A 27223-nucleotide genomic window follows, 5' to 3' on the forward strand; every position below is an offset into this window, starting at 1 on the left:
ATCGACGCTCATCGACGCCATTCGATGCTAATCGACGCTCATCGACACCATTCGATGGTAATCGATGCTAATCGATGCTAATCGACGCTAATTGACACCATTCGACGCTAATTGACACCATTCGATGCTAATTGATGCTAATCGATGCTAATCGATGCTAATCGATGCTAATCGATAATAATCGATGCTAATCGACACCATTCGATGCTAATCGACGCTCATCGACACTATTCGATGCTAATCGACGCGCGTCGACACTATTCGATGCTAATCGACACCATTCGATGCTAATCAATGCTAATCGACACCATACGATGCTAATCGATGCTAATCGACGCTCATCAACGCCGGCTTACATTGAAAATTAATGGCAGCTGGCCCCCTCGGCCGCTAAAGACGGTTTTGGTGTGAGCGCCCGGTGACTCTTCCACCACCTCAGTGGGTGGAGTTTGAACCGGTTTCACAGATGCTGCAGATTCACAGGTAGGGGGTGCTGCTGCTGAGAAATGAGGAGAATCTCCTGATAAAACCCAGAGAAGCAGCTTTGTGCAGGTGAGTGAGCTGCAGGTGAGTGTACCTGGTGTAGAGGTAGGTTCATGTGCTTCAGCAGGGACTTTATGGCCGTCTGCAGCTCGTAGTATAATAAAGGGGCGTGGCTTTCTGCCCGGGGCTCCAGCTCCTCGCCGTCCTCGCTGCTGCGGTCCCTTTCTCCTGCGGCTGCCAGCGTCTGCATCCAGTCCCACTCCTCCCTGAAGGAACACACACACGTTCAGCAGGGTGTCCAGGTGCATCATGGGTAAAGCTGCCCATCAGCAGACAGCTTTGTTTCATCATCTGGACCTTTGCCTTCAGGTTCTGTTCTGGGCCCCTTGCTGCCGACCAGTTTAAGTCCATTTAAAGATGTATCCTATGATTGATTATCTGGATTATTCTACAAACTTTGTCTTTCTTTGGCTCCAGAACAACTTTCACTGAGTGTTGCTGCAGCAGAAGATGGTCAGATAAGATCATTTCTGTTGGCTTATGTCTGTTAAATAAAGGTTTCAGCCCCTAACCCAATCAACTCTTCACAGATATCAGTTTTTACAGATGTGATATTTGTCAGGCGAACGCCTCATATGAGTTAGGAGCCGCCGTGACTTCTCTGTGACCCCAGTCTTCCCGTTCAGCCCTCAGGTGAATGTGTGTTTCTAACATATTATTCAGTGAGTGAGGACCTGGACACGTTGGCGTTGTCTCGGATGCGGGCGTGGCAGAGCATGTTGGGGGTCCGCTGGGACACCAGGACTTTGATCTGGTCCACGGAGCTGCTGAGCTTCAGGTAGCCCAGGTAGAGGCCGGGGGCCAGGCGGTGGGTGCTGCGCCGCTGGTACGCCAGGATGTCCTGCAGACCAGGACAAGGTGTAACTCATTATGTTTTTAAACCCCTGATCCCACTGCATTTATAGTTATTACTGTTATAATCAGCAATAATAATGACATCATTTCTGTTTCTGAATGTTACAAACTGCTTTACAAGAAGGAAACACCCTAATTAAATGTGTGATGAATGTATCAGACCCTATCAAAGAGGACAGTTTTCAGGGGTAAGGTAACTACAGACTCTGACAGAAAAGGCTTCATGTCTCTTAGTCACTGACTGATCTGGGAACAGTGAGCAGGGCAGTTATTGTGGATCCTCAGTGCTCAGGCAGAGCATACCAGGTCACTAAGTCTGAAGTATTTAAAGCTATATACACCACATTCCTGCAGCCTGCCTGATATCATCTGATCAGAACCAACAGGACTGATGGATCCAAACAGAAAGACCTCTGACTTTCACAGATTTAAAGTCAGAAAGAGGCTCTGTGGGTTTTATCTGCGTGTACAGCTGAGTGTCATCAGCGTAACAAAGTTCGTGCACATTGTGATGTTAAAAGCTGGAGCAGCAGCACGTAAACAGAGAACAGAAAGGGGCCGAGGTTTGAGCCCTGAGGTATGCCACAAAAAGTTTGATCAGAGCTGTGAGTAATAATCTCAGAGCTGCATCCTTCATTCCGACCCGTGTCTCTAAATGCCAACACCACGGAAACCATCTTGTTTTTGGAACTCTGTCCGACTTTGGAAACAGACGCAGCAGAACTTCACTCCGGGAAATAACGATGAAACGCGGGCTGAGCTTTGAACGAACGGCGTCCTTCCTCACCTGTATGGTGATGATGAGGATGTCGAGCGCGTACGGCTCCTCAGGCGTGGACAGAGACTTCCTCTGGCTCTGCAGCTTGGTCACCTGCATCCACTTCCCACTGAACAGCGAGTGCTGGCTCTCCGTGTCGCGGATCGTCACCAGCAGCACGTTGCCATGGCGATCCTTGATGGGCTCGTAGTGGACCCGTCCCAGGTTGTGAGTCCCCAGGAGGCTCTGAGGGAGAACACAGCCGGTTACATGACAGAAGAAATGTGAAAACCATCTTCTTTATTCACTACAGTGAGCGGAGGTCTGACCTGCAGCTGGCTGGCGGCGGTCAGCATCTTGTGTCGGACCTGCAGCGTGGACGATGAGGACATGGAGACGGACATGCTCTGTCTGAGCCACCGGACGTCCTCCCACATACAGGACAGCTGTGCACACACATGCATTTTATGCACGTTAGATTATTATTTCAGTTTAACTCATATTTATCTGATAGATTCCAGTTTGTTCTTGTAAATGAAGAATCTTCCTCACACACCAGAGTAAGTCATGGAGTTCCTCAGGGTTCTGTGTTTGGACCGATTCTTTTTACTTTCTACATGCTTCCATTAGGTAACATTATCAGACAGCATGGCATAAAGTTCCATTGTTATGCTGATGATACTCAGCTGTACTTATCTATGAAACCAGATGAAACCTACAGGTTGGTCAGACTACAAGCCTGTCTTAAAGACATAAAGACCTGGATGACTCAGAACTGTCTGCTTCTAAACAAACTGAAGTTGTTCTCTTTGGACCTGAGCGCTTCAGGGAGAAATTGTCTAGTTATATAGTTACTCTAGATGGTATTTCCTTGGCTTCTAGTTCTACAGTGAGGAACCTTGGAGTTATTTCTGACCAGGATCTGTCCTTTGATATCAAATAGGTTTCTGCCTTCTTTCACCTTCGTAATATCATTAAAATCAGGACCATCCTGTCTCAGGGTGATGCAGAGAAACTAGTTCATGCATCTGTTCCTTCAGGACTGAACTACTGTAATTCTTTATTATTGTTCTGTCCCACAGATTCTCTGAAAAGCCTCCAGCTGATCCAAAACCCTGCAGCCAGAGTTCTGCTGAGATCTAACAGCAGAGATCATGTTTCTCCAGTTTTAGCTTCTCTTCATTGGCTCCCTGTTAGATTCAGAATAGAATCTAAGATTCTTCTCCTCACATATAAAGCTCTTAATGACCGAGCTCCATCACATCTTAAAGATCTCACAGCTGGATATTTCCCCAACAGAGCACTTTGCTCTCAGGCTGCAGGTTTCCTTGTGGTTCCCAGAGTTTCTAAAAGCAGAATGGGAGGCAGAGCCTTCAGTTATCAGGCCCCTAAAAGCAGAATGGGAGGCAGAGCCTTCAGTTATCAGGCCCCTAAAAGCAGAATGGGAGGCAGAGCCTTCAGTTATCAGGCCCCTAAAAGCAGAATGGGAGGCAGAGCCTTCAGTTATCAGGCCCCTAAAAGCAGACTGGGAGGCAGAGCCTTCAGTTATCAGGCCCCTAAAAGCAGAATGGGAGGCAGAGCCTTCAGTTATCAGGCCCCTAAAAGCAGAATGGGAGGCAGAGCCTTCAGTTATCAGGGCCCTAAAAGCAGAATGGGAGGCAGAGCCTTCAGTTATCAGGCCCCTAAAAGCAGAATGGGAGGCAGAGCCTTCAGTTATCAGGGCCCTAAAAGCAGAATGGGAGGCAGAGCCTTCAGTTATCAGGCCCCTAAAAGCAGAATGGGAGGCAGAGCCTTCAGTTATCAGGCCCCTAAAAGCAGAATGGGAGGCAGAGCCTTCAGTTATCAGGCCCCTAAAAGCAGAATGGGAGGCAGAGCCTTCAGTTATCAGGCCCCTAAAAGCAGAATGGGAGGCAGAGCCTTCAGTTATCAGGCCCCTAAAAGCAGAATGGGAGGCAGAGCCTTCAGTTATCAGGCCCCTAAAAGCAGAATGGGAGGCAGAGCCTTCAGTTATCAGGCCCCTAAAAGCAGAATGGGAGGCAGAGCCTTCAGTTATCAGGCCCCTAAAAGCAGAATGGGAGGCAGAGCCTTCAGTTATCAGGCCCCTAAAAGCAGAATGGGAGGCAGAGCCTTCAGTTATCAGGCCCCTAAAAGCAAAATGGGAGGCAGAGCCTTCAGTTATCAGGCCCCTAAAAGCAGAATGGGAGGCAGAGCCTTCAGTTATCAGGCCCCTAAAAGCAGAATGGGAGGCAGAGCCTTCAGTTATCAGGCCCCTAAAAGCAGAATGGGAGGCAGAGCCTTCAGTTATCAGGCCCCTAAAAGCAGAATGGGAGGCAGAGCCTTCAGTTATCAGGCCCCTAAAAGCAGAATGGGAGGCAGAGCCTTCAGTTATCAGGCCCCTAAAAGCAGAATGGGAGGCAGAGCCTTCAGTTATCAGGGCCCTAAAAGCAGAATGGGAGGCAGAGCCTTCAGTTATCAGGCCCCTAAAAGCAGAATGGGAGGCAGAGCCTTCAGTTATCAGGCCCCTAAAAGCAGAATGGGAGGCAGAGCCTTCAGTTATCAGGCCCCTAAAAGCAGAATGGGAGGCAGAGCCTTCAGTTATCAGGCCCCTAAAAGCAGAATGGGAGGCAGAGCCTTCAGTTATCAGGCCCCTAAAAGCAGAATGGGAGGCAGAGCCTTCAGTTATCAGGCCCCTCTCTGTGGAACCAGCTGCCAGTTTGGCTTCAGGAAGCAGACACCCTCTCTACCTTTAAGATCAGGCTGAAACTTTCCTTTTTCATGGCTCAGGTGACCCTGAAACATCCCATAATTAATCCTCTTAACTGCATCAATTACTTCAGGGATTAATAAGTACTATTTATTTTATTATAATATGGTGGAGCTGAAGGCTTTCAGGTGTGTTTGAGATCAGGTGAAAGTGAGGATCATGTGAACCTTTGTGAACCAGAGGAAATCCTGCATGAGGGAGCTGCTGTAGGAGTCGTCCACCTCCACGATGGGGATCTGGTCCTCGGCCGTCACCAGTAAACTGTCCTTCAGGTAGAACACAGCAGCCAGGTAGATCCCCCTGCAATAGCACCACAGGGTTTAACAACAGCATGACACACAGACAGCTTCCTTTATCACTTCCACTGTCTTTAAAAGGTAACTGAAAGGTTCCCTAAAACAGGAGAACAGCTGCTCAGAAGCTAAACAAGTGAAGTTAAATCATGCCTCCTATGAAGATTTTCTGCCAACTCATCTCTTCATGAAAGGTGAGCGCCACACAAACCTTTTCAGTGTCTTCACAAACTTGTTGGAGGAGTTGAAGAGGTGTTTGAGGCTTCTGGAGACCGACTGCTTCCTGCTGGGGTTCTGCAGCTTCGAGGTGTCTGCAGACCAGAAGAAGAAGAGAAGCTGTGAGCTCACACAGTTTCCAGCAGGAATCCCGAACAGTTTAAGCTCAGCGGGTTCCCAGGCCTCATGCCTGGGCCTGAGTGGGATCACCTGAGAGGAGGTGTTTCTCCTCCCCTCCTTAACTCTTGGATGGGATCCAGCTCAGCCTCCCTGTGGCTCTGAACAGGGTCAGCAGGTTCGGGTCTGTCTCCCACGCTGCCAGTCAGACTGAATGTTATCTCCTTCATTCCTCCAGCGTCTATCTGCCGCTGCCTCTGGCCTCGGCTGCTCAGCGATGCCAATCTCCAGACCGCAGCGCCCCTTTTGACTCGGGCTAATTAAGCGTCACGTAATTACCAGCGAATAAACAGACGTGGAGCCAGCTGAAGCTGCCATTCCTCCCAGAGGAACGCCGTTCAGGGCCGAGAGGTTGGCAGACGTGTGGTTTTCATGTGAAGCCCGTTCTCTCCGGGGATAAAACAGATTATCGACCCAATTACTAACACAACAGAACCCCCGACGACAGGAAGAGAAGCGGACTTTCTGAGGACTTTTCCCTTTAATCCTAATCTGGATTCAACAGATGCTGATGTGCAGGAACTTCTCAGACTGACCTCCTCTGAGGGTTGTTGGAGGCTTTTTCTTCTTCTATGTGAAGCGGCTCTTTGTGTTCTGTAAGAGGTAAAAACTGCCCGTTTGATCGCTTTAAACCTGCGTGCTTCTCCTCAGGACTGATGTTGGTGGCTCTAATCCACATTTCTTCTGTCATCGCTCTGAAGCATGAGGCATCAGAAGCCTGAACGGGAGCCGTGTTCACGCTCGGCTGGTTATTTCAGAGGCAGGTTCAGGCTGCCGCCGTCTTTAAACAGTCTCTGACTGCGTCTGACAAGTGGATAATATGACCAGAGCTCCTGTGCGGCGCTGCATAAATAAAGAAATGGGATGGAGGTGAGTAATGAGGCGGCCACCTCGCCATCTGACGGAGGGAAAGGAGCGCCGGGAGGAGGTTTTTATCTCAGGTTCGGCTCCATCTCAGCTGCTGCTGCGTCTCCTGATTGAACTGATGAAGTTTTCAGATGCAAATGTGACAACAAGCCAACGGGAGAGAGTCAGGAAAATATCAATTTAAAGACAAGCTGGAAGTACTCAGCGATCACAGAGAAGCTTATTGAGTCTAACAGCAAAGCACCAGCAGACAGAGTTCCCGCCAAAGGCAAACAGTAAATACGCATTTATTTGGTCGAAATTAGAGACAAATGGTTGAAATGTTGGAACAAAAGCAAACTGGATTCATCCTGATATTCATTCAAGGTTTTCTTTGGATGTCAAATTTAAAGTGCCTTTATTTTCATGGTAACTTCTAAAACTCCAACACATTTCAGCCTCCTCGCCTTCGTCAGGGAGTCAACAGACTGATGTCAGGCGGCGCTGCATCAAGAAAGTTTGTGTTTAAAACAAAGTTCCTCAGAGAAAGACTGGAAGGGATCTGCATATTTCTGCCTCTACAGAGCAGAATATCATTAAAGCATTCAGGGAACCTGGAGGAGTTTCAGTGTAAAGGACGAGGGAGCAAGCCTAAGCTGGACCCCGTGACCTCTGACCCCTCAGACGCTGCATCAAGAACCGTCATTCATCAGCAGCTGATAGAAGCACATGGACAAGGGATTACTGTGGAAACCTTTGTCAAGCACCACAATACAGAGTTCCATTCACAAGCTTTACTGTGCAGGAAAGAAGCCTGATGTTAACCTCGTCCACTTCTCTGGGCTCGGAGGCGTCTGGGATGGACCGTCACACGGTGGAAACGTGTGCTGTGGTCAGACCCATCAGTATTCCACATCTTTGTTGGAAGAAATGGAGCAAAGAGCAAAAGCAGCATCCAGCCTGCTGTCAGCAGCCAGTCCCTGCAGCCAGGCTCTGTGATGGTATGGGGTTGGATCAGGGGGCAAAGCTCATTTCCACTTCTGTGACGGCAGCATTAATGCAGAAAAGCTCACTGAGATTTTACAGCAACATATGCTGCCTTCAAGGCCACATCTTTTCCTGGGACGTCCCAGCATTGTTCAAGCAGACCATGGAAAACCACATTCTGCCACATTCCAAAGGCCTGGCTGAGGAAGAAGAGGTACGGGTGCTGGACCGGCTGCCTGCAGTCCTGACCTGTCCCCAGCAGAGAAACAACCACCCCCCCGCCCTGCTGCACACCTTAAGACCTGTTTAAGGAGGAATGGGACAAAATAACAGCTGGAACTCTGCATCACCTGGTTTCCTCAGAGTCAGAACGGCTTTAAGTGTTGGCAGAAGGAAACAAAGTGGGAAAAGGTTCACTGACTTTATGGGATGCTGCAGGTCTGAGGTGTAGAAATGATGTTTGTTCACAGATTAAATGAAGCTGAACAGGAAACATGTTGAGTTCAGACTGACTGAAGTTAGATAAAAGTCAAAGTAAATGTGGGAATAACATTTCTCAGAATTCATCTTCTCTATTTTCCAACATTCTGATATAAATCTAAGACTTAAAATGGTCCAACAAACATGATGTGATGCTTTTTAATAACTAAAGTCTCTAAATATCATGAGAGGATGATTAATGGCTGAACTGTTGATGGTGACAGAGAGAAAACAACCATCCCATTGACGCTGTGTGAGAGAACTGGTATTAATGAAGCTGTGGGGACTCACAGTGTGAGGCTGTAACTGGACCTGCCTCCGTTTTCTGCACAAGAGGCGACTCATCATGAAGTAAAGCTCCAGCAGACAGCACACAGACCGGCGTTAATTAATGTAATGTCCTCTGAAGTGATGGAAACACACGTCATAAATTAAGATATCCCGGCTGCTACACCAGCCCCCTGCTCCATAGTGGCTCTTTGTGCCCACACTGATTAATTTCACACATTTATTTTGGTTCTCTGAGAATAAATAGTATAAATATACACCCCACAGAGACACGTGTGGTGGGTGTACTTTACAGCTGGAGTAATGACTAATTGAGCATAAAATGTAAATTCAACAGCCTCAACTGACTCCTGCAGAAATCCTACAAAAACCTGCCGTGAGTTCCGATCATTTCTTCAAATATTAACTTGCTTTGTTGGACACGGACTCACCGTCACAACTAAACAACTTGCCTTCACGCCGTGATTCGATCTCGCTGTGCTAACGTTACATTATCGGCATGTTTCTGATAAAGATGGAGGTCTCCAGGTACAACTGTTTAATGAGGTTAATATATCTAAAATGTTTAATCGCAGTAATTAACGGTTCAGATGCATTACTACGAGTTACGCTGTGCACATCTCCGGCTTGGTCCATCACTGCTGATGAGAAAGCATCGTTTGCTAGCATCTGCTGCTAACTTACAGCTAACTGCTAACTTACAGCTAACTGCTAATTTACAGCAAACTGCTAACTCACAGCTAACTGCTAACTTACAGCAAACTGCTAACTCACAGCTAACTGCTACCTTACAGCTAACTGCTAACTTACAGCTAACTGCTAATTTACGGCTAACTGCTAACTTACGGCTAACTGCTACCTTACGGCTAACTGCTAACTTACAGCTAACTGCTAACTTACAACTAACTGCTTACTTACAGCTAACTGCTAATTTACAGCTAACTGCTAACTTACGGCTAACTGCTAACTTACAGCTAACTGCTAACTTACGGCTAACTGCTAACTTACAGCTAACTGCTAACTCACAACTAACTGCTAACTTACAGCTAACTGCTAACTCACAGCTAACTGCTAACTCACAGCTAACTGCTAACTTACAGCTAACTGTTAACTTACAGCTAACTGCTAACTCACAGCTAACTGCTAACTTACAGCTAACTGCCAACTCACAGCTAACTGCTAACTTACAGCTAACTGCCAACTCACAGCTAACTGCTAACTTACAGCTAACTGCCAACTCACAGCTAACTGCTAACTCACAGCTAACTGCTAACTTACAGCTAACTGCTAACTCACAACTAACTTACAACTAACTGCTAACTTACAGCTAACTGCTAACTCACAACTAACTGCTAACTTACAGCTAACTGCCAACTCACAGCTAACTGCTAACTCACAGCTAACTGCTAACTTACAGCTAACTGCTAACTCACAACTAACTTACAACTAACTGCTAACTTACAGCTAACTGCTAACTCACAACTAACTGCTAACTTACAGCTAACTGCTACCTTACGGCTAACTGCTAACTCACAGCTAACTGCTAACTCACAGCTAACTGCTAACTCACAGCTAACTGCTAACTCACAGCGACAGCAGCTGCTGACCTCACAGAGTGGGTGGAGCTGAGCCTGGAAACAGATGGTGAACAAAGAGCCGCTGTGCTCATAGCAACAGGTATTCAGACCAAAGTCTGTCTCAAACGTCTCAATAAAACCTCAGAAAATTGTGTCAAATGGTGTAAAAAAGGCCTAATATGTCAGAATCGTCTTCATCAGCTTATTCAGTCAGTCGCACACATTTCCTTTAATGATCGTTCAGTCAGCAGCAGTGATGGACAGAAAAGGCTGAACACTCCAGTCCCCTTTTCTCCCATTGTTTCCTCTTACTGAACAGCCGTGTTATGAAGAGCTTTTTCTCTCCACTTGGTTCAGACATGGTGACACAAACGCTGAGCTGCTGCTGGTAAGAAAAACCCCAGAGGAGGAGAGTTTGGACAGAGCTGTGAATAACACGATCCGTCAGAGTCCTCTGATCATATGTTGGAGTTTATCTTCTGTTAATAAGACTGTTCCAGAGGCAGCAGTTCAGACATGAAGCTGACAGTTCAGCTGCTGCACATGAATACAAAGCAGAACCTCCTTCTTCTTCTCCTTAAACCGATGCCGAGTGGCTAAACTGAAGATAAACGACAACTGGAAGTTTTTAAATACTTTTAAATGAAGATTAATGTTGGCTTTTTCCACTCATATTTCAAACGTCATATTTGTATTTCAGGTGTAAGGAACAGGAAACTAAAGATGTCCACTCAGCAGAGGGCGCCAGAGAGGAAACAGTGATAAAGAGGAGCTCTGTTCTCTGAGAGATACGTTATGAAACAGGATGAGACCGTTACAGCTGAAGCATCAGTGGGAGAGAAGCTTTTTACTGCAGTGAGCTCATCTTTTGTTCCCATTTCTTTAGCTGCATCTATGAAAAACAGCAAAGAAAACACAGTTTGACAGACAGAAAATAGGATTTCTGCAGCAACAAGGTGATTCCCAAAGAGCTATTAGCTGAAAACTTGGCATATCTCAGCATGGTGTGCAGTGTGTCCTTAAAACATTTGAGGAAACTGGACAAGTGGAGGACAAAAGAAGAAGTGTCAGGCCTAAAAAACTATCTACAGCAGATGAACAGGATCTGAAAGTGATGTCCTTAAGAAAGAGGAAAAAATCCAGCTGTGACCTGACAGGACCTGAGAGATGCATCTGGACCTTCAGCTGATCCATCTACTGTTGGCCCAAGCCTCATCAGAAATGGTCTCCATGGAAGGGTGGCTGTCAAGAAGCCGTTCTTAAGGAAGGGAAACAGGGAGAAAAGGCTGAGCTGTGCCAAATGACACAAGAAGTGGACTGAAAATCAGTGGCAACAGGTCTTATGGAGGGATGAATCCTCCCCAGAGCCCGGACCTCAACATTATTGAAGCAGTGTGGGATCATCTGACAGAGAACGGAACAAAAGGCAGCCCACATCCAAAGAAGAGCTTTGGGATGTCCTTCAAGAAGCCTGGAGAACTATTCCTGAAGACTCCTTAAAGAAATGACAGAAAGCTCGTCTCAGAGGGTTCAGGCTGTGTTGGAGAATAAAGGAGCTCAGACCAGAGATTCACTTTAAAGCTGCTGAGAACTGAGAAAAAACTCTGTTTCTGCCTCAGATTCTGGGTTTATGTCCATGTTTGATTTATCGTTCATTTCATTGGTCTAATGTTACGAGGCAAAATGTTTTTGGCAGCATGAAAAAAAGAGAACTCTGCTGCTCACAGCCTGGGCTGAAGAGGCGTTTAAAGAGACGTGAGGATGTGGTTCTGTGCTGGAAAACTGGTCCGTATAAATGGATCAGGCGCTGGTCCTGAAGCAGAAGTGGAGCCCTTCTGGTTAACTGTAGAGCGAATATCTCTGAGGGCCACTCTGAAACTCATCAGTCTGGTGTTTGCTGTGGATGAACTCTTTGTGCTTCTTCCAGAGAAAGCAGTTAGATCCTCTGGTTGATGTCCTCTGAGGCCGGGACATGGTTTAGCATCAGTTTGTTCCTGCAGGTTTCATATCTTGAGTCTGTGTTCAGGAACCTGTTTGCATGGCGAAACAAACACTCCTTCCTCCACTCCTGAACGTTTCACTCACCTCCGCAGCAGTAGTGTTGGTGCGTGGCTCGGACCTGCTGCAGCAGACGCTCCATGGCCTCGATGTGGCCCCGCCTCCTGGGCTCCCTGCCCTCGCTCTCCCTCCAATCTGGAACGGAAGAAAGAACCACTGTCACCCCATCCATCAGCAGTCCATCCATCATCCATCCATCATTTCATCCATCCATCCATCCATCATTTCATCCATCCATCCATCCTCCATCCATCATCCATCCATCCATCATCCATCCATCATTTCATCCATCCATCCATCCATCATCCATCCATCCATCCATCATCCATCCATCCATCATCCATCCATCCATCCATCATCCATCCATCCATCATCCATCCATCCATCATCCATCCATCCATCATCCATCCATCCATCCTCCATCCATCATTTCATCCATCCATCCTCCATCCATCATTTCATCCATCCATCATCCATCCATCCATCCATCCATCATCCATCCATCCTCCATCCATCCTCCATCCATCATTTTCATCCTCCATCCATCCATCCATCCATCCATCCTTCCATCCATCCATCCATCCATCCATCCATCCTTCCATCCATCCATCATTTCATCCATCATCCATCCATCCATCCATCATCCATCCATCCATCCATCCATCCATCATCCATCCATCATCCATCCATCCATCCTTCCATCCATCCATCCATCCTTCCATCCATCCATCATCCATCCATCATCCTTCCATCCATCCATCCATCCATCCACCCATCCATCCATCCATCCATCTGTTCATCCATCCATCCATCATCCATCATTTCATCCTCCATCCATCCATCCATCCATCCATCCATCCATCCTTCCATCCATCCATCCATCATCCATCCATCATCCTTCCATCCATCCATCCATCCATCCATCCATCCATCTGTTTATCCATCCATCCATCCATCCATCTGTTTATCCATCCATCCATCCATCCATCCATCATCCATCATTTCATCCATCATCCATCCATCCATCCATCATCCATCCATCCATCCATCCATCCATCATCCATCCATCATCCATCCATCCATCCTTCCATCCTTCCATCCATCCATCCATCCATCCATCCATCCATCCATCCTTCCATCCATCCATCATCCATCCATCATCCTTCCATCCATCCATCCATCCATCCACCCATCCATCCATCCATCTGTTCATCCATCCATCCATCATCCATCATTTCATCCTCCATCCATCCATCCATCCATCCATCCATCCATCCATCCTTCCATCCATCCATCCATCATCCATCCATCATCCTTCCATCCATCCATCCATCCATCCATCCATCCATCTGTTTATCCATCCATCCATCCATCCATCTGTTTATCCATCCATCCATCCATCCATCCATCATCCATCATTTCATCCTCCATCCATCCATCCATCCATCCATCCATCCATCCATCCATCCATCATCCATCCATCATCCATCCATCCATCCATCCATCATTTCATCCTCCATCCATCCATCCATCCATCATCAGTCCATCCATCATTTCATCCTCCATCCATCCATCATCCATCCATCATCCATCCATCCATCCATCCATCATTTCATCCTCCATCCATCCCTCTATCCCTCCATCCATCCATCCATCCATGGTTCTGCAGGGACCCGATAACACGAAAGCGACTCCAGAACCACAGAATCTCTCCTGCAGTCTGAGGTTTTCTCTCTCAGGTCAGCAGGTAAACACACCCTGAGATGAGCAGCCAGGACGGCTTTATTCCACTGTGGTTGTGTTCTGGTTCTGCCCACCAGAATAAGCCCCTGAGCTTTCATGAAACCCAGCTCTGACCTTGTTGTGTAACAGGCTGGTGGGGGAGGAATATCTGAGTGAACCGTCACAACACACAAACCACCCAGAATGCACCTCTCTCTGAGGACAGCACTTTGGTGGCCGTGAAGGCGCCGACACGGCAGAAAGAAACGTAATTTACAGAAAAGTGTGTGACAACAGGAATCTGTGGAAGAGCTGCGGGTTAACAGAGGTGCAGTCGTGCTTTCTCTCTGCTTATTTAAACACACACCCACACACTCTGCTGCCGGCACACACACAAACACACAAAGCTCAAGGCTGAAGCACTCGGAAAGAAAAGAGTCGTGACGGAGAGTTAAACCGATGTTCCCATCCCGAGGACCTCAGAACCTTTCATGATTCACAGCTGATGCTCGCTGTGTTCAGCGCAGCTTCATGGTGCATCTGGATGCTACCTGAGCACCTGATCCAGGTTTCTGAGGACCGTTTAACCCACCCACCCTTCATCTGTCAGAGGGATGATGGGAACAAGAACTCGTTTCCATCATTTCCCAGCAGTGAGTCTGAAATCCAAACACGTGATCTCTGGACCAATAAGACGCGCCACACTGACCTTATCCTAAAGGTGGGTCTTATTGTTCAAATGTTCAGGGACAGAGCAGAGGAGGTCAGAGGTCAAGGATCGAGATGCAAACATAATAAGTATCTAAGAAACAAGGGAAAATTTAAAGAAAAAGGACAGAAGGAAGGAAAAAGTCGACCTGATCATGAAGGTCGCAGTTTCTCCAGCATTTATCTCCCTTTTCTCTTTGAAGGTGGAAGGTACATTTAATTTAAGATTAAATATTAAAGTTAACATGCCCATAAAGTGCTGAATATGCTACTGAAACAGCCCACTGGAGCAACCGATCAGCAGCTAATCTGCTTCATGAGGAACTGGGACCGGTCCCAGAGTTTTCCTCTGGTTGGTTCTGGTCTTCGCTGTGATGATGTCAAAGAAGTTAAAGTCCAGCTGAAGTGGATTCAGTTGGAACGATGGTGTCTGCATCGTGTTGCACAGCAGCTGTTTTTACCGCTGGACCCTGCAGGCTAACCTTCAGGATGTGTTTAGGAATTTATCCTAAAGATAATGAAATGATAAACACATCTGTCTGCCGCAATATAAACAAAACATAAATAAAATATAACAAAAATAATGACCGATAACACCCCGGTCTCTCTGACTCCCTGACCCCTGGTCTCTCTGACTCCCTGACCCCGGTCTCTCTGACTCCTTGACCCCTGGTCTCTCTGACTCCCTGACCCCGGTCTCTCTGACTCCTTGACCCCTGGTCTCTCTGACTCCCTGACCCCGGTCTCTCTGACTCCTTGACCCCTGGTCTCTCTGACTCCTTGACCCCTGGTCTCTCTGACTCCCTGACCCCTGGTCTCTGACTCTCTGACCACTGGTCTCTCTGACTCCCTGACCCCGGTCTCTCTGACTCTCTGACCACTGGTCTCTCTGACTCCTTGACCCCTGGTCTCTCTGACTCCTTGACCCCTGGTCTCTCTGACTCCTTGACCCCTGGTCTCTGACTCCCTGACCCCGGTCTCTCTGACTCCCTGACCCCCGGTCTCTCTGACTCCCTGACCCCGGTCTCTCTGACTCTCTGACCACTGGTCTCTCTGACTCCCTGACCCCGGTCTCTCTGACTCCCTGACCCCGGTCTCTCTGACTCCCTGACCCCTGGTCTCTCTGACTCCCTGACCCCTGGTCTCTCTGACTCCCTGACCCCGGTCTCTCTGACTCCCTGACCCCGGTCTCTCTGACTCCCTGACCCCTGGTCTCTCTGACTCCCTGACCCCGGTCTCTCTGACTCCCTGACCCCCGGTCTCTCTGACTCCCTGACCCCGGTCTCTCTGACTCTCTGACCACTGGTCTCTCTGACTCCCTGACCCCTGGTCTCTCTGACTTCCTGACCCCTGGTCTCTCTGACTCCCTTACCCTGGTCTCTCTGACTCCCTGACCCCCGGTCTCTCTGACTCCCTGACCCCTGGTCTCTGACTCCCTGACCCACGGTCTCTCTGACTCCCTGACCCCGGTCTCTCTGACTCCCTGACCCCCGGTCTCTCTGACTCCCTGACCCCGGTCTCTCTGACTCTCTGACCACTGGTCTCTCTGACTCCCTGACCCCTGGTCTCTCTGACTTCCTGACCCCTGGTCTCTCTGACTCCCTTACCCTGGTCTCTCTGACTCCCTGACCCCGGTCTCTCTGACTCCCTGACCCCTGGTCTCTGACTCCCTGACCCACGGTCTCTCTGACTCCCTGACCCCGGTCTCTCTGACTCTCTGACCACTGGTCTCTCTGACTCCCTGACCCCGGTCTCTCTGACTCCGGTCTCTCTGACTCCCTGACCCCTGGTCTCTCTGACTTCCTGACCCCTGGTCTCTCTGACTCCCTTACCCTGGTCTCTCTGACTCCTTGACCCCTGGTCTCTCTGACTCCCTGACCCCTGGTCTCTCTGACTCCTTGACCCCTGGTCTCTCTGACTCCCTGACCCTGGTCTCTCTGACTCCCTGACCCCTGGTCTCTGACTCCCTTACCCTGGTCTCTCTGACTCCTTGACCCCTGGTCTCTCTGACTCCCTGACCCTGGTCTCTCTGACTCCCTGACCCCGGTCTCTCTGACTCCCTGACCCCGGTCTCTCTGACTCCCTGACCCTTGGTCTCTCTGACTCCCTGACCCCTGCTCTCTGACTCCCTGACCCCTGGTCTCTGACTCCCTGACCCCCGGTCTCTCTGACTCTCTGACTCCCTGGTCTCTCTGACTCCTTGACCCCTGGTCTCTCTGACTCCCTGACCCTGGTCTCTCTGACTCCCTGACCCCTGGTCTCTGACTCCCTGACCCCGGTCTCTCTGACTCCGGTCTCTCTGACTCCCTGACCCCTGGTCTCTCTGACTTCCTGACCCCTGGTCTCTCTGACTCCCTTACCCTGGTCTCTCTGACTCCTTGACCCCTGGTCTCTCTGACTCCCTGACCCCTGGTCTCTCTGACTCCTTGACCCCTGGTCTCTCTGACTCCCTGACCCTGGTCTCTCTGACTCCCTGACCCCTGGTCTCTGACTCCCTTACCCTGGTCTCTCTGACTCCTTGACCCCTGGTCTCTCTGACTCCCTGACCCTGGTCTCTCTGACTCCCTGACCCCGGTCTCTCTGACTCCCTGACCCCGGTCTCTCTGACTCCCTGACCCTTGGTCTCTCTGACTCCCTGACCCCTGGTCTCTGACTCCCTGACCCCTGGTCTCTGACTCCCTGACCCCCGGTCTCTCTGACTCTCTGACTCCCTGGTCTCTCTGACTCCTTGACCCCTGGTCTCTCTGACTCCCTGACCCTGGTCTCTCTGACTCCCTGACCCCTGGTCTCTGACTCCCTGACCCCTGATCTCTGACTCCCTGACCCCCGGTCTCTCTGACTCCCTGACCCCGGTCTCTCTGACTCCCTGACCCCTGGTCTCTGACTCCCTGACCCCGGTCTCTCTGACTCCCTGACCCCGGTCTCTCTGACTCCCTGACCCTGGTCTCTCTGACTCCCTGACCCCTGGTCTCTGACTCCCTGACCCCCGGTCTCTCTGACTCTCTGACTCCCTGGTCTCTCTGACTCCCTGACCCCTGATCTCTGACTCCCTGACCCCCGGTCTCTCTGACTCCCTGACCCCGGTCTCTCTGACTCCCTGACCCCTGGTCTCTGACTCCCTGACCCCGGTCTCTCTGACTCCCTGACCCCGGTCTCTCTGACTCCCTGACCCCTGGTCTCTCTGACTCCCTGACCCCTGGTCTCTGACTCCCTGACCCCGGTCTCTCTGACTCCCTGACCCCTGGTCTCTCTGACTCCCTGACCCCTGGTCTCTCTGACTCCCTGACCCCGGTCTCTCTGACTCCCTGACCCTGGTCTCCACCTTCCTGATGTGTGTACAGGTAGATGAAATGAAGTCACTGCATAAAAACCTTAAACTGGAGACTTTGAGAGTTGCAGCCTAAAGTCCTTCAGTGTTTTGGGTGAAACAGTGAGAAGAAAAGTGAACCTACTTGACGGAGCAGCAGATGGAGGGAGGGAGGAGGTGGGCGGACCCCAGCCCTTCATGTTGTACGCCGACACTCGAACGAAGTAGAGCCGACCCTGAAAAATAAAAATCCTCTGTGAACTTGCAGAGCGGGACTCAGACGTAAATACAAAGCGAGTAGTTTTGTGGTGTCCTCAAACTTTTGGACCGGCAGCATAAACTCATTCATCGTCCTGTTTCCTGTGTAAACAAAGTGTTTGGAGAGCTGCCACTAAACAGAGAAATCTGCCAACTGAGTAACCAAAACGTACTAAAGTGTTCGAACGATGAAGAAAAGCGTGCACCTGAAATAACGTTTGTGTTCTCTGTGGTCACCGAGGAGCTCCTTTATGTGGTCACCGAGGAGCTCCTTTATGTGGACACTCTGGTTGTTGGCAGCAGTTTTCTTTCCCTCTGAGTCACCGAGCATCACTCGGTGGATCTTTGCTTTCCATTTATCTGAAGTGTCTCTGCTGTGTCACGCCTCTCCGTCTGTGACCCCTGACCCTAACCCTGAGCCCTGCAGGCCCACCTCAGTAATCCCTGTGTTTAAACAACCAAACACTCAGCCCTGACACTATGAAACCGTATGTAAATGAGTGCTGCTGCACGCCAACATGTGACATTTTCTGGCTCGGCTCATTATTCGCCCACAGAGCGTCTCCCGCCCTTTCCATTCAGACAGCGTGTTCTTTTCTGAATGTTTTCAGGGGCGGCTGCAGCTCTAAATGGCAAACAGCAGATGCAGCGCAGTCAGAGAAGCTTTTACAAATGCTGCTGACGCAAAGATTTCTGTTAAAGCTCTCCAGAGCATCTCATCGTGAAACAAAGGCGGCGTCGGATTCTTCCATTTCCATCCTGCAGCAGAGTCCAAAGGTGGAGCTTTGGCCTGCGGCAGAGTCCAAAGGTGGAGCTTTGGCCTGCGGCAGAGTCCAAAGGTGGAGCTTTGGCCTGCGGCAGAGTCCAAAGGTGGAGCTTTGGCCTGCGGCAGAGTCCAAAGGTGGAGCTTTGGCCTGCGGCAGAATCCAAAGGTGGAGCTTTGGCCTGCGGCAGAGTCCAAAGGTGGAGCTTTGGCCTGCGGCAGAGTCCAAAGGTGGAGCTTTGGCCTGCGGCAGAGTCCAAAGGTGGAGCTTTGGCCTGCGGCAGAGTCCAAAGGTGGAGCTTTGGCCTGCGGCAGAGTCCAAAGGTGGAGCTTTGGCCTGCGGCAGAGTCCAAAGGTGGAGCTTTGGCCTGCGGCAGAGTCCAAAGGTGGAGCTTTGGCCTGCGGCAGAGTCCAAAGGTGGAGCTTTGGCCTGCGGCAGAGTCCAAAGGTGGAGCTTTGGCCTGCGGCAGAGTCCAAAGGTGGAGCTTTGGCCTGCGGCAGAGTCCAAAGGTGGAGCTTTGGCCTGCAGCAGAGTCCAAAGGTGGAGCTTTGGTGGAGCTTTGGCCTGCGGCAGAGTCCAAAGGTGGAGCTTTGGTGGAGCTTTGGCCTGCGGCAGAGTCCAAAGGTGGAGCTTTGGCCTGCGGCAGAGTCCAAAGGTGGAGCTTTGGCCTGCGGCAGAGTCCAAAGGTGGAGCTTTGGCCTGCGGCAGAGTCCAAAGGTGGAGCTTTGGCCTGCGGCAGAGTCCAAAGGTGGAGCTTTGGCCTGCGGCAGAGTCCAAAGGTGGAGCTTTGGCCTGCGGCAGAGTCCAAAGGTGGAGCTTTGGCCTGCGGCAGAGTCCAAAGGTGGAGCTTTGGCCTGCAGCAGAGTCCAAAGGTGGAGCTTTGGTGGAGCTTTGGCCTGCGGCAGAGTCCAAAGGTGGAGCTTTGGTGGAGCTTTGGCCTGCGGCAGAGTCCAAAGGTGGAGCTTTGGCCTGCGGCAGAGTCCAAAGGTGGAGCTTTGGCCTGCGGCAGAGTCCAAAGGTGGAGCTTTGGCCTGCGGCAGAGTCCAAAGGTGGAGCTTTGGCCTGCGGCAGAGTCCAAAGGTGGAGCTTTGGCCTGCGGCAGAGTCCAAAGGTGGAGCTTTGGTGGAGCTTTGGCCTGCGGCAGAGTCCAAAGGTGGAGCTTTGGTGGAGCTTTGGCCTGCGGCAGAGTCCAAAGGTGGAGCTTTGGCCTGCGGCAGAGTCCAAAGGTGGAGCTTTGGCCTGCGGCAGAGTCCAAAGGTGGAGCTTTGGTGGAGCTTTGGCCTGCAGCAGAGTCCAAAGGTGGAGCTTTGGCCTGCAGCAGAGTCCAAAGGTGGAGCTTTGGCCTGCGGCAGAGTCCAAAGGTGGAGCTTTGGCCTGCGGCAGAGTCCAAAGGTGGAGCTTTGGCCTGCAGCAGAGTCCAAAGGTGGAGCTTTGGCCTGCGGCAGAGTCCAAAGGTGGAGCTTTGGCCTGCGGCAGAGTCCAAAGGTGGAGCTTTGGTGGAGCTTTGGCCTGCGGCAGAGTCCAAAGGTGGAGCTTTGGCCTGCGGCAGAGTCCAAAGGTGGAGCTTTGGCCTGCGGCAGAGTCCAAAGGTGGAGCTTTGGCCTGCGGCAGAGTCCAAAGGTGGAGCTTTGGTGGAGCTTTGGCCTGCAGCAGAGTCCAAAGGTGGAGCTTTGGCCTGCAGCAGAGTCCAAAGGTGGAGCTTTGGCCTGCGGCAGAGTCCAAAGGTGGAGCTTTGGCCTGCGGCAGAGTCCAAAGGTGGAGCTTTGGCCTGCAGCAGAGTCCAAAGGTGGAGCTTTGGCCTGCGGCAGAGTCCAAAGGTGGAGCTTTGGCCTGCGGCAGAGTCCAAAGGTGGAGCTTTGGTGGAGCTTTGGCCTGCGGCAGAGTCCAAAGGTGGAGCTTTGGCCTGCGGCAGAGTCCAAAGGTGGAGCTTTGGCCTGCGGCAGAGTCCAAAGGTGGAGCTTTGGCCTGCGGCAGAGTCCAAAGGTGGAGCTTTGGCCTGCGGCAGAGTCCAAAGGTGGAGCTTTGGCCTGCGGCAGAGTCCAAAGGTGGAGCTTTGGCCTGCGGCAGAGTCCAAAGGTGGAGCTTTGGTGGAGCTTTGGCCTGCGGCAGAGTCCAAAGGTGGAGCTTTGGTGGAGCTTTGGCCTGCGGCAGAGTCCAAAGGTGGAGCTTTGGCCTGCGGCAGAGTCCAAAGGTGGAGCTTTGGTGGAGCTTTGGCCTGCAGCAGAGTCCAAAGGTGGAGCTTTGGCCTGCGGCAGAGTCCAAAGGTGGAGCTTTGGCCTGCAGCAGAGTCCAAAGGTGGAGCTTTGGCCTGCGGCAGAGTCCAAAGGTGGAGCTTTGGTGGAGCTTTGGCCTGCAGCAGAGTCCAAAGGTGGAGCTTTGGCCTGCGGCAGAGTCCAAAGGTGGAGCTTTGGCCTGCGGCAGAGTCCAAAGGTGGAGCTTTGGCCTGCGGCAGAGTCCAAAGGTGGAGCTTTGGTGGAGCTTTGGCCTGCGGCAGAGTCCAAAGGTGGAGCTTTGGCCTGCGGCAGAGTCCAAAGGTGGAGCTTTGGCCTGCGGCAGAGTCCAAAGGTGGAGCTTTGGTGGAGCTTTGGCCTGCAGCAGAGTCCAAAGGTGGAGCTTTGGCCTGCAGCAGAGTCCAAAGGTGGAGCTTTGGCCTGCAGCAGAGTCCAAAGGTGGAGCTTTGGCCTGCAGCAGATGGCGTGGAACATCCATATTTGCTCAGTTCCTACAAACTCCATTAAAGTGGAAGAAAAGCGTGTTAATGTGTGACGAGAGGAGGAGGAGGAGGAGGGAGTCGGATGCTGTGGTTACCGTGGAGAGGCTGCCGATGGTGCACTTGAGGCTCTGCAGATTATCCAACACCATCTCACCAGCAAGCAGCGAGAAATCCTTCAGGCAGCTCCACTCCACTGCGAACACACACACAATCGTGGGTTAATTATCCGGCAGGTGTCCACAGCAAACAGCTTATCTTTTCACTGCAAATCAATAGTTCCTCATGAGGTGATGAAATCCTCATTAACCTTCTGAGCGCTCGGCTCGCAGCCCCCGGCTGTCTCTAACTGTCACTTCCTGTCTCCGTTTACATCTATCTCGCCGCCGCACACACGCTCTGTTACGCCGAGTGTGTAAAAAGCCCCGGAATAAAGAAAATACCCGGTTATATAACTCCCTGGAATGTTTCTAACCTGTTGAAAAACTATTCTATTGAGCTCAGATGAGCCCGAGATACTCAGGGGCCAAGAGTCGAGGCTCAAATGGAGAGGTGACCTTTGCTGTTAGGGCTTTGGAACGAATAAGGCTCAGAGAAGCAGAGCCTGGTTTTAAATCACTTCTTAAACCCTGCTGGTTGGAAATGTTGTCTGACTTTCAGCGGTGTCACATGACATTAAAGGCTTAGAGGGCTGAGGTGGCAGCACAGGTGAGGACTTCTACCTCTGCTCTGATTGGCTGAGGGCCAGTTTTAAATCATCATATTGTTGGAAATGAGCTTCTGTACACCAGAGGCTCATTTCTATGAGATATTAACATAATATCATCTTTTACTTTTACGATACACTTCAACTTGTCTCACAGAAAGTGTCATCGTTACTGAATCAGCCACTCTGTGGCGTCTCGGGTGTGTTCACCTCTGAACTTTGTCACCACCGTAGAGTTCAGACACTGCGGCTCCTGAAAGGTGACGGTCAGCGTGGTGCTGCTGCTCACGCTCAGGCGAACCATGGACGGGGCCTCCGGGGGACCTGAGCAGGGGCACAGACAGGAAGCTGAGGCGGACATTTCAGCTGTTTGCATGGATCTGGATGTAAAACCAATCAATCAATCAATCAATCAATCCATCAATCAATCCATCAATCAATCAATCCATCATCCGTCCATCCATCATCCATCCATCCATCCATCATCCATCCATCATCCATCCATCATCCATCCATCCATCCATCCATCATCCATCCATCCATCCATCCATCATCCATCCATCCATCATCCATCCATTCACTCATCCATCCATCCATCCATCCATCATCCATCCATCCATCCATCCATCATCCATCATCCATCAATCATCCATCCATTCACTCATCCATCCTCCATCCATCCATCCATCCATCATCCATCCATCATCCATCCATTCACTCATCCATCCATCCATCCATCCATCATCCATCCATCCATCCATCATCCATCCATCCATCATCATCCATCCACCCATCATCCATCATCCATCCATCCATCCATCCATCCATCCATCCATCATCCATCATCCATCCATCATCCATCCATCATCCATCATCCATCCATCATCCATCCATCCATCCATCCATCCATCATCCATCCTCCATCCATCCATCCATCCATCATCCATCCATCATCCATCCATTCACTCATCCATCCATCCATCCATCCATCATCCATCCATCCATCCATCCATCATCCATCATCCATCAATCATCCATCCATTCACTCATCCATCCATCCATCCATCCATCCATCCATCCATCATCCATCCATCGATCCATCCACTCATCCATCATCCATCATCCATCCATCCATTCACTCATCCATCCATCCATCCATCCATCATCCATCCTCCATCCATCCATCCATCCATCATCCATCCATCATCCATCCATTCACTCATCCATCCATCCATCCATCCATCATCCATCCATCCATCCATCATCCATCCATCCATCATCATCCATCCACCCATCATCCATCATCCATCCATCCATCCATCCATTCACTCATCCATCCATCCATCCATCCATCATCCATCCATCCATCCATCATCCATCCATCCATCATCATCCATCCACCCATCATCCATCATCCATCCATCCATCCATCCATCCATCCATCCATCATCCATCCTCAATCCATCCATCCATCCATCCATCCATCCATCCATCTTCCCAGTGAGGTTGGTCCTCCTGCTCTCAGATTTAAAGACCTGTAAAATGTTTCACTGAGGTGCCGTTTAAACAAACAAACTGAACCTGATAAAAGTTCATCAAGGTTTCATTAAATCTCTGAATTCCCAAACTGAACTCACGGGCGTGCTGGAAGCCCGTCCTCATGCGCTTGTACAGCTTGCTCCTCCACTCCCAGGCCCTCAGCTGCTTGTCCTTGTGGCAGGCCTCCAGCGACAGGCCTTCCCTCTGAGCCTGAGCCGCCAAGTCAGCCGCCCGCCGCTCCGCCTCCATCACCAGAGAGCTGAGGTGAGCCTCACGACTCTCCACACTCACAACTGCAACACAGAAGCACACCGTCACCCTCCATGTGGGGACTGGATGGTGTCGAGGTAAGATTTCTACCTTTCCATGTGGGGACTGGATGGTGTCGAGGTGGCCTGGGTCCAAATCCCTTGCATGAAAGGTGCTACCTCCAGTAGGGTCGCTTTGGATAAAAGTTTAAACATAAACATGTGGTCCACACGTGGACTTAAAGCGCACGCTCTAGGCTTCGTGGACTTAAAGCGCACGCTCTAGGCTTCGTGGACTTAAAGCGCACGCTCTAGGCTTCGTGGACTTAAAGCGCACGCTCTAGGCTTCGTGGACTTAAAGCGCACGCTCTAGGCTTCGTGGACTTAAAGCGCACGCTCTAGGCTTCGTGGACTTAAAGCGCACGCTCTAGGCTTCGTGGACTTAAAGCGCACGCTCTAGGCTTCGTGGACTTAAAGCGCACGCTCTAGGCTTCGTGGACTTAAAGCGCACGCTCTAGGCTTCGTGGACTTAAAGCGCACACTCTAGGCTTCGTGGACTTAAAGCGCACGCTCTAGGCTTCGTGGACTTAAAGCGCACACTCTAGGCTTCGTGGACTTAAGGCGCACGCTCTAGGCTTCGTGGACTTAAAGCGCACGCTCTAGGCTTCGTGGACTTAAAGCGCACACTCTAGGCTTCGTGGACTTAAAGCGCACGCTCTAGGCTTCGTGGACTTAAGGCGCACGCTCTAGGCTTCGTGGACTTAAAGCGCACGCTCTAGGCTTCGTGGACTTAAAGCGCACGCTCTAGGCTTCGTGGACTTAAAGCGCACGCTCTAGGCTTCGTGGACTTAAAGCGCACACTCTAGGCTTCGTGGACTTAAAGCGCACACTCTATGCTTCGTGGACTTAAAGCGCACCCTCTAGGCTTCATGGACTTAAAGCGCACGCTCTAGGCTTCGTGGACTTAAAGCGCACGCTCTAGGCTTCGTGGACTTAAAGCGCACGCTCTAGGCTTCGTGGACTTAAAGCGCACGCTCTAGGCTTCGTGGACTTAAAGCGCACGCTCTAGGCTTTGTGGACTTAAAGCGCACACTCTAGGCTTCGTGGACTTAAAGCGCACGCTCTAGGCTTCGTGGACTTAAAGCGCACACTCTAGGCTTCGTGGACTTAAAGCGCACGCTCTAGGCTTCGTGGACTTAAAGCGCACACTCTAGGCTTCGTGGACTTAAAGCGCACGCTCTAGGCTTCGTGGACTTAAAGCGCACGCTCTAGGCTTCGTGGATTTAAAGCGCACGCTCTAGGCTCCGTGGACTTAAAGCGCACGCTCTAGGCTCCGTGGACTTAAAGCGCACGCTCTAGGCTTCGTGGATTTAAAGCGCACGCTCTAGGCTTCGTGGACTTAAAGCGCACGCTCTAGGCTTCGTGGATTTAAAGCGCACGCTCTATGCTTAGTGGACTTAAAGCGCACGCTCTAGGCTTCGTGGATTTAAAGCGCACGCTCTAGGCTTAGGCTTCGTGGACTTAAAGCGCACGCTCTAGGCTTAGTGGATTTAAAGCGCACGCTCTAGGCTTCGTGGACTTAAAGCGCACGCTCTAGGCTTAGGCTTCGTGGACTTAAAGCGCACGCTCTAGGCTTCGTGGACTTAAAGCGCACGCTCTAGGCTTCGTGGACTTAAAGCGCACGCTCTAGGCTTCTTGTGGCGCATTAACACACGGACACACATTCCTGACACTTGAGGAATGACACAAACAGAGTCGCAGGCCCCTGGAGGGAAAATGGCAGCTCTGTTTGTTTAAAGTGTTTAAATGGGATTGTACCGCTGCCCGTGATGCTGGCCCGGGGGCCCCTGGGGCCTGGGGGGCCGCAGCACAATAAATCACTGAGCTGTAATTGCCCCGACGTCACATGCATCATTGGAAAAGTTAAACCATTAAACGACAAACCTTGTTAAAGCTGTTGAAGGGAGGCCCGGCTCACCATAAAGTGAAGAACTGTTTGGTACTGGAGGATGAGGAGGGGCCAGAGACCCAGAACCACACAGACTGAACATTTATGAGGACAGAAAGTTCTCCCTGATCAGTAACCTGAAACTAAACCTGCTTCTACACCTAAACCTTTTCCTGACTTAGACCCAGTTCCTAAACTTCTTCTGATGTTCAGGTTTAGCTTAGAACACCATCAGTTCTTTGGCAGAAACTTCAACCATCAAATAAGATCATGAAGGAGTCCTGCCCTGCCAGCAGGTCCGTTTGCTGCCGGTACCAGTAACTGAAACATGGTTCCTTACCATCAGGAGGAATCATCATTAGTTTAACCGTGGTAAAAGGGAGCTGTTCTGGTCATGGCCACCGTCAGAGAGATTGTGTTCCAATCAATGCTGATCAGAACCAGAGCTGACAAAAACCTGACGGTTACACAGTAGAACTTCAGGTAGCAACATTACTACCAGAACAACTACTCTTTACCACATCAGCTCCTGATGCTGACTGGGAAAGCTTCCAACCTCTGACCTTCTGCCCTGACTGAACTGATTTCACCTTTTTCTGGATTCCTCGTTGTTCAGATGAGTTGTTTCAGAGAGCAGAGGGAAGAGAAAACTAAAAGAGGGTAACACGGCCTCCTGGTTGGTCTAAACTACAGAATAAAATCAGCACCAACATGTGAACACACTGGAACTCACAGTGCGGACTCTCCTTCCCGCCGGCCTTCAGCAGCAGCTTGGCGATGGGCGTGTTGTTGGTCATGATGGCGATATCGAGCGGCGTCAGGCCCTGGCTGTTGGGGGTGTTCAGGTCCAGCTCCTCGGCTGAGAACTGATAGAGGAGGATCTGCACGGCGTCCAGGTCCTGCTGCTCCACCGCCTCGAAGATGCACTCGCTGCCCTGCATCGTCTGAAAGGGAGAGCGCACGTTTACCACCTGGGTCGCATGACACCGCCATGCAGGCGCCTCCCGCCTGTCACACCTGAATTCTTTCAGCGCTTCAGAGAAATTCATGTGGTTTAAACTCCGATAAACTGATTTTTCCACGTTTCAGATAGAAATGAAAAAAGTTTATTTCTTTATGTTCCAGCACAGAACTGGTTCTGTTCAGTGTTCAGCTCCTGGACACATCCACCCTAACATCCACCCTAACATCCACCCTAACATCCATCCACCCTAACATCCACCCTAACATCCACCCTAACATCCATCCTAACATCCATCCATCCACCCTAACATCCATCATCCATCCATCCAAACATCCACCCTAATATCCATCCATCCACCCTAACATCCACCCTAACATCCATCCACCCTAACATCCACCCTAACATCCACCCTAACATCCATCCTAACATCCATCCATCCACCCTAACATCCATCATCCATCCATCCAAACATCCACCCTAATATCCATCCATCCACCCTAACATCCAC

The 27223-nt window shown here is 50.6% G+C and overlaps 1 protein-coding gene across 3 annotated transcripts in view; it reads right to left on the minus strand.

Annotated features, from left to right (window-relative positions):
* Positions 1–27223, minus strand: part of ankfn1a (ankyrin repeat and fibronectin type III domain containing 1a) — a 98965-nt gene that overhangs the window by 17852 nt on the left and 53890 nt on the right. For 2 of the 3 annotated variants that reach the window (XM_072374145.1, XM_072374143.1), the window contains exons 9-20: positions 26485–26695; positions 23645–23848; positions 22227–22340; positions 21409–21506; positions 17724–17814; positions 11869–11976; positions 5424–5523; positions 5087–5219; positions 2485–2601; positions 2186–2401; positions 1218–1384; positions 578–749 (exon numbers count right to left, since the gene is read on the minus strand). In XM_072374145.1, the coding sequence (XP_072230246.1) occupies positions 578–749; positions 1218–1384; positions 2186–2401; positions 2485–2601; positions 5087–5219; positions 5424–5523; positions 11869–11976; positions 17724–17814; positions 21409–21506; positions 22227–22340; positions 23645–23848; positions 26485–26695 (1731 nt within the window). The remainder of the gene's footprint in view (positions 1–577; positions 750–1217; positions 1385–2185; positions 2402–2484; positions 2602–5086; positions 5220–5423; positions 5524–11868; positions 11977–17723; positions 17815–21408; positions 21507–22226; positions 22341–23644; positions 23849–26484; positions 26696–27223) is intronic. The other variant, XM_072374144.1, reaches the window with a different exon arrangement.

The sequence above is a fragment of the Leuresthes tenuis genome, unplaced genomic scaffold (assembly GCF_036924035.1).
Source record: "Leuresthes tenuis unplaced genomic scaffold, fLeuTen1.0.hap1 SCAF_20, whole genome shotgun sequence".
NCBI classification, from domain to species: Eukaryota; Metazoa; Chordata; class Actinopteri; order Atheriniformes; family Atherinopsidae; genus Leuresthes; species Leuresthes tenuis.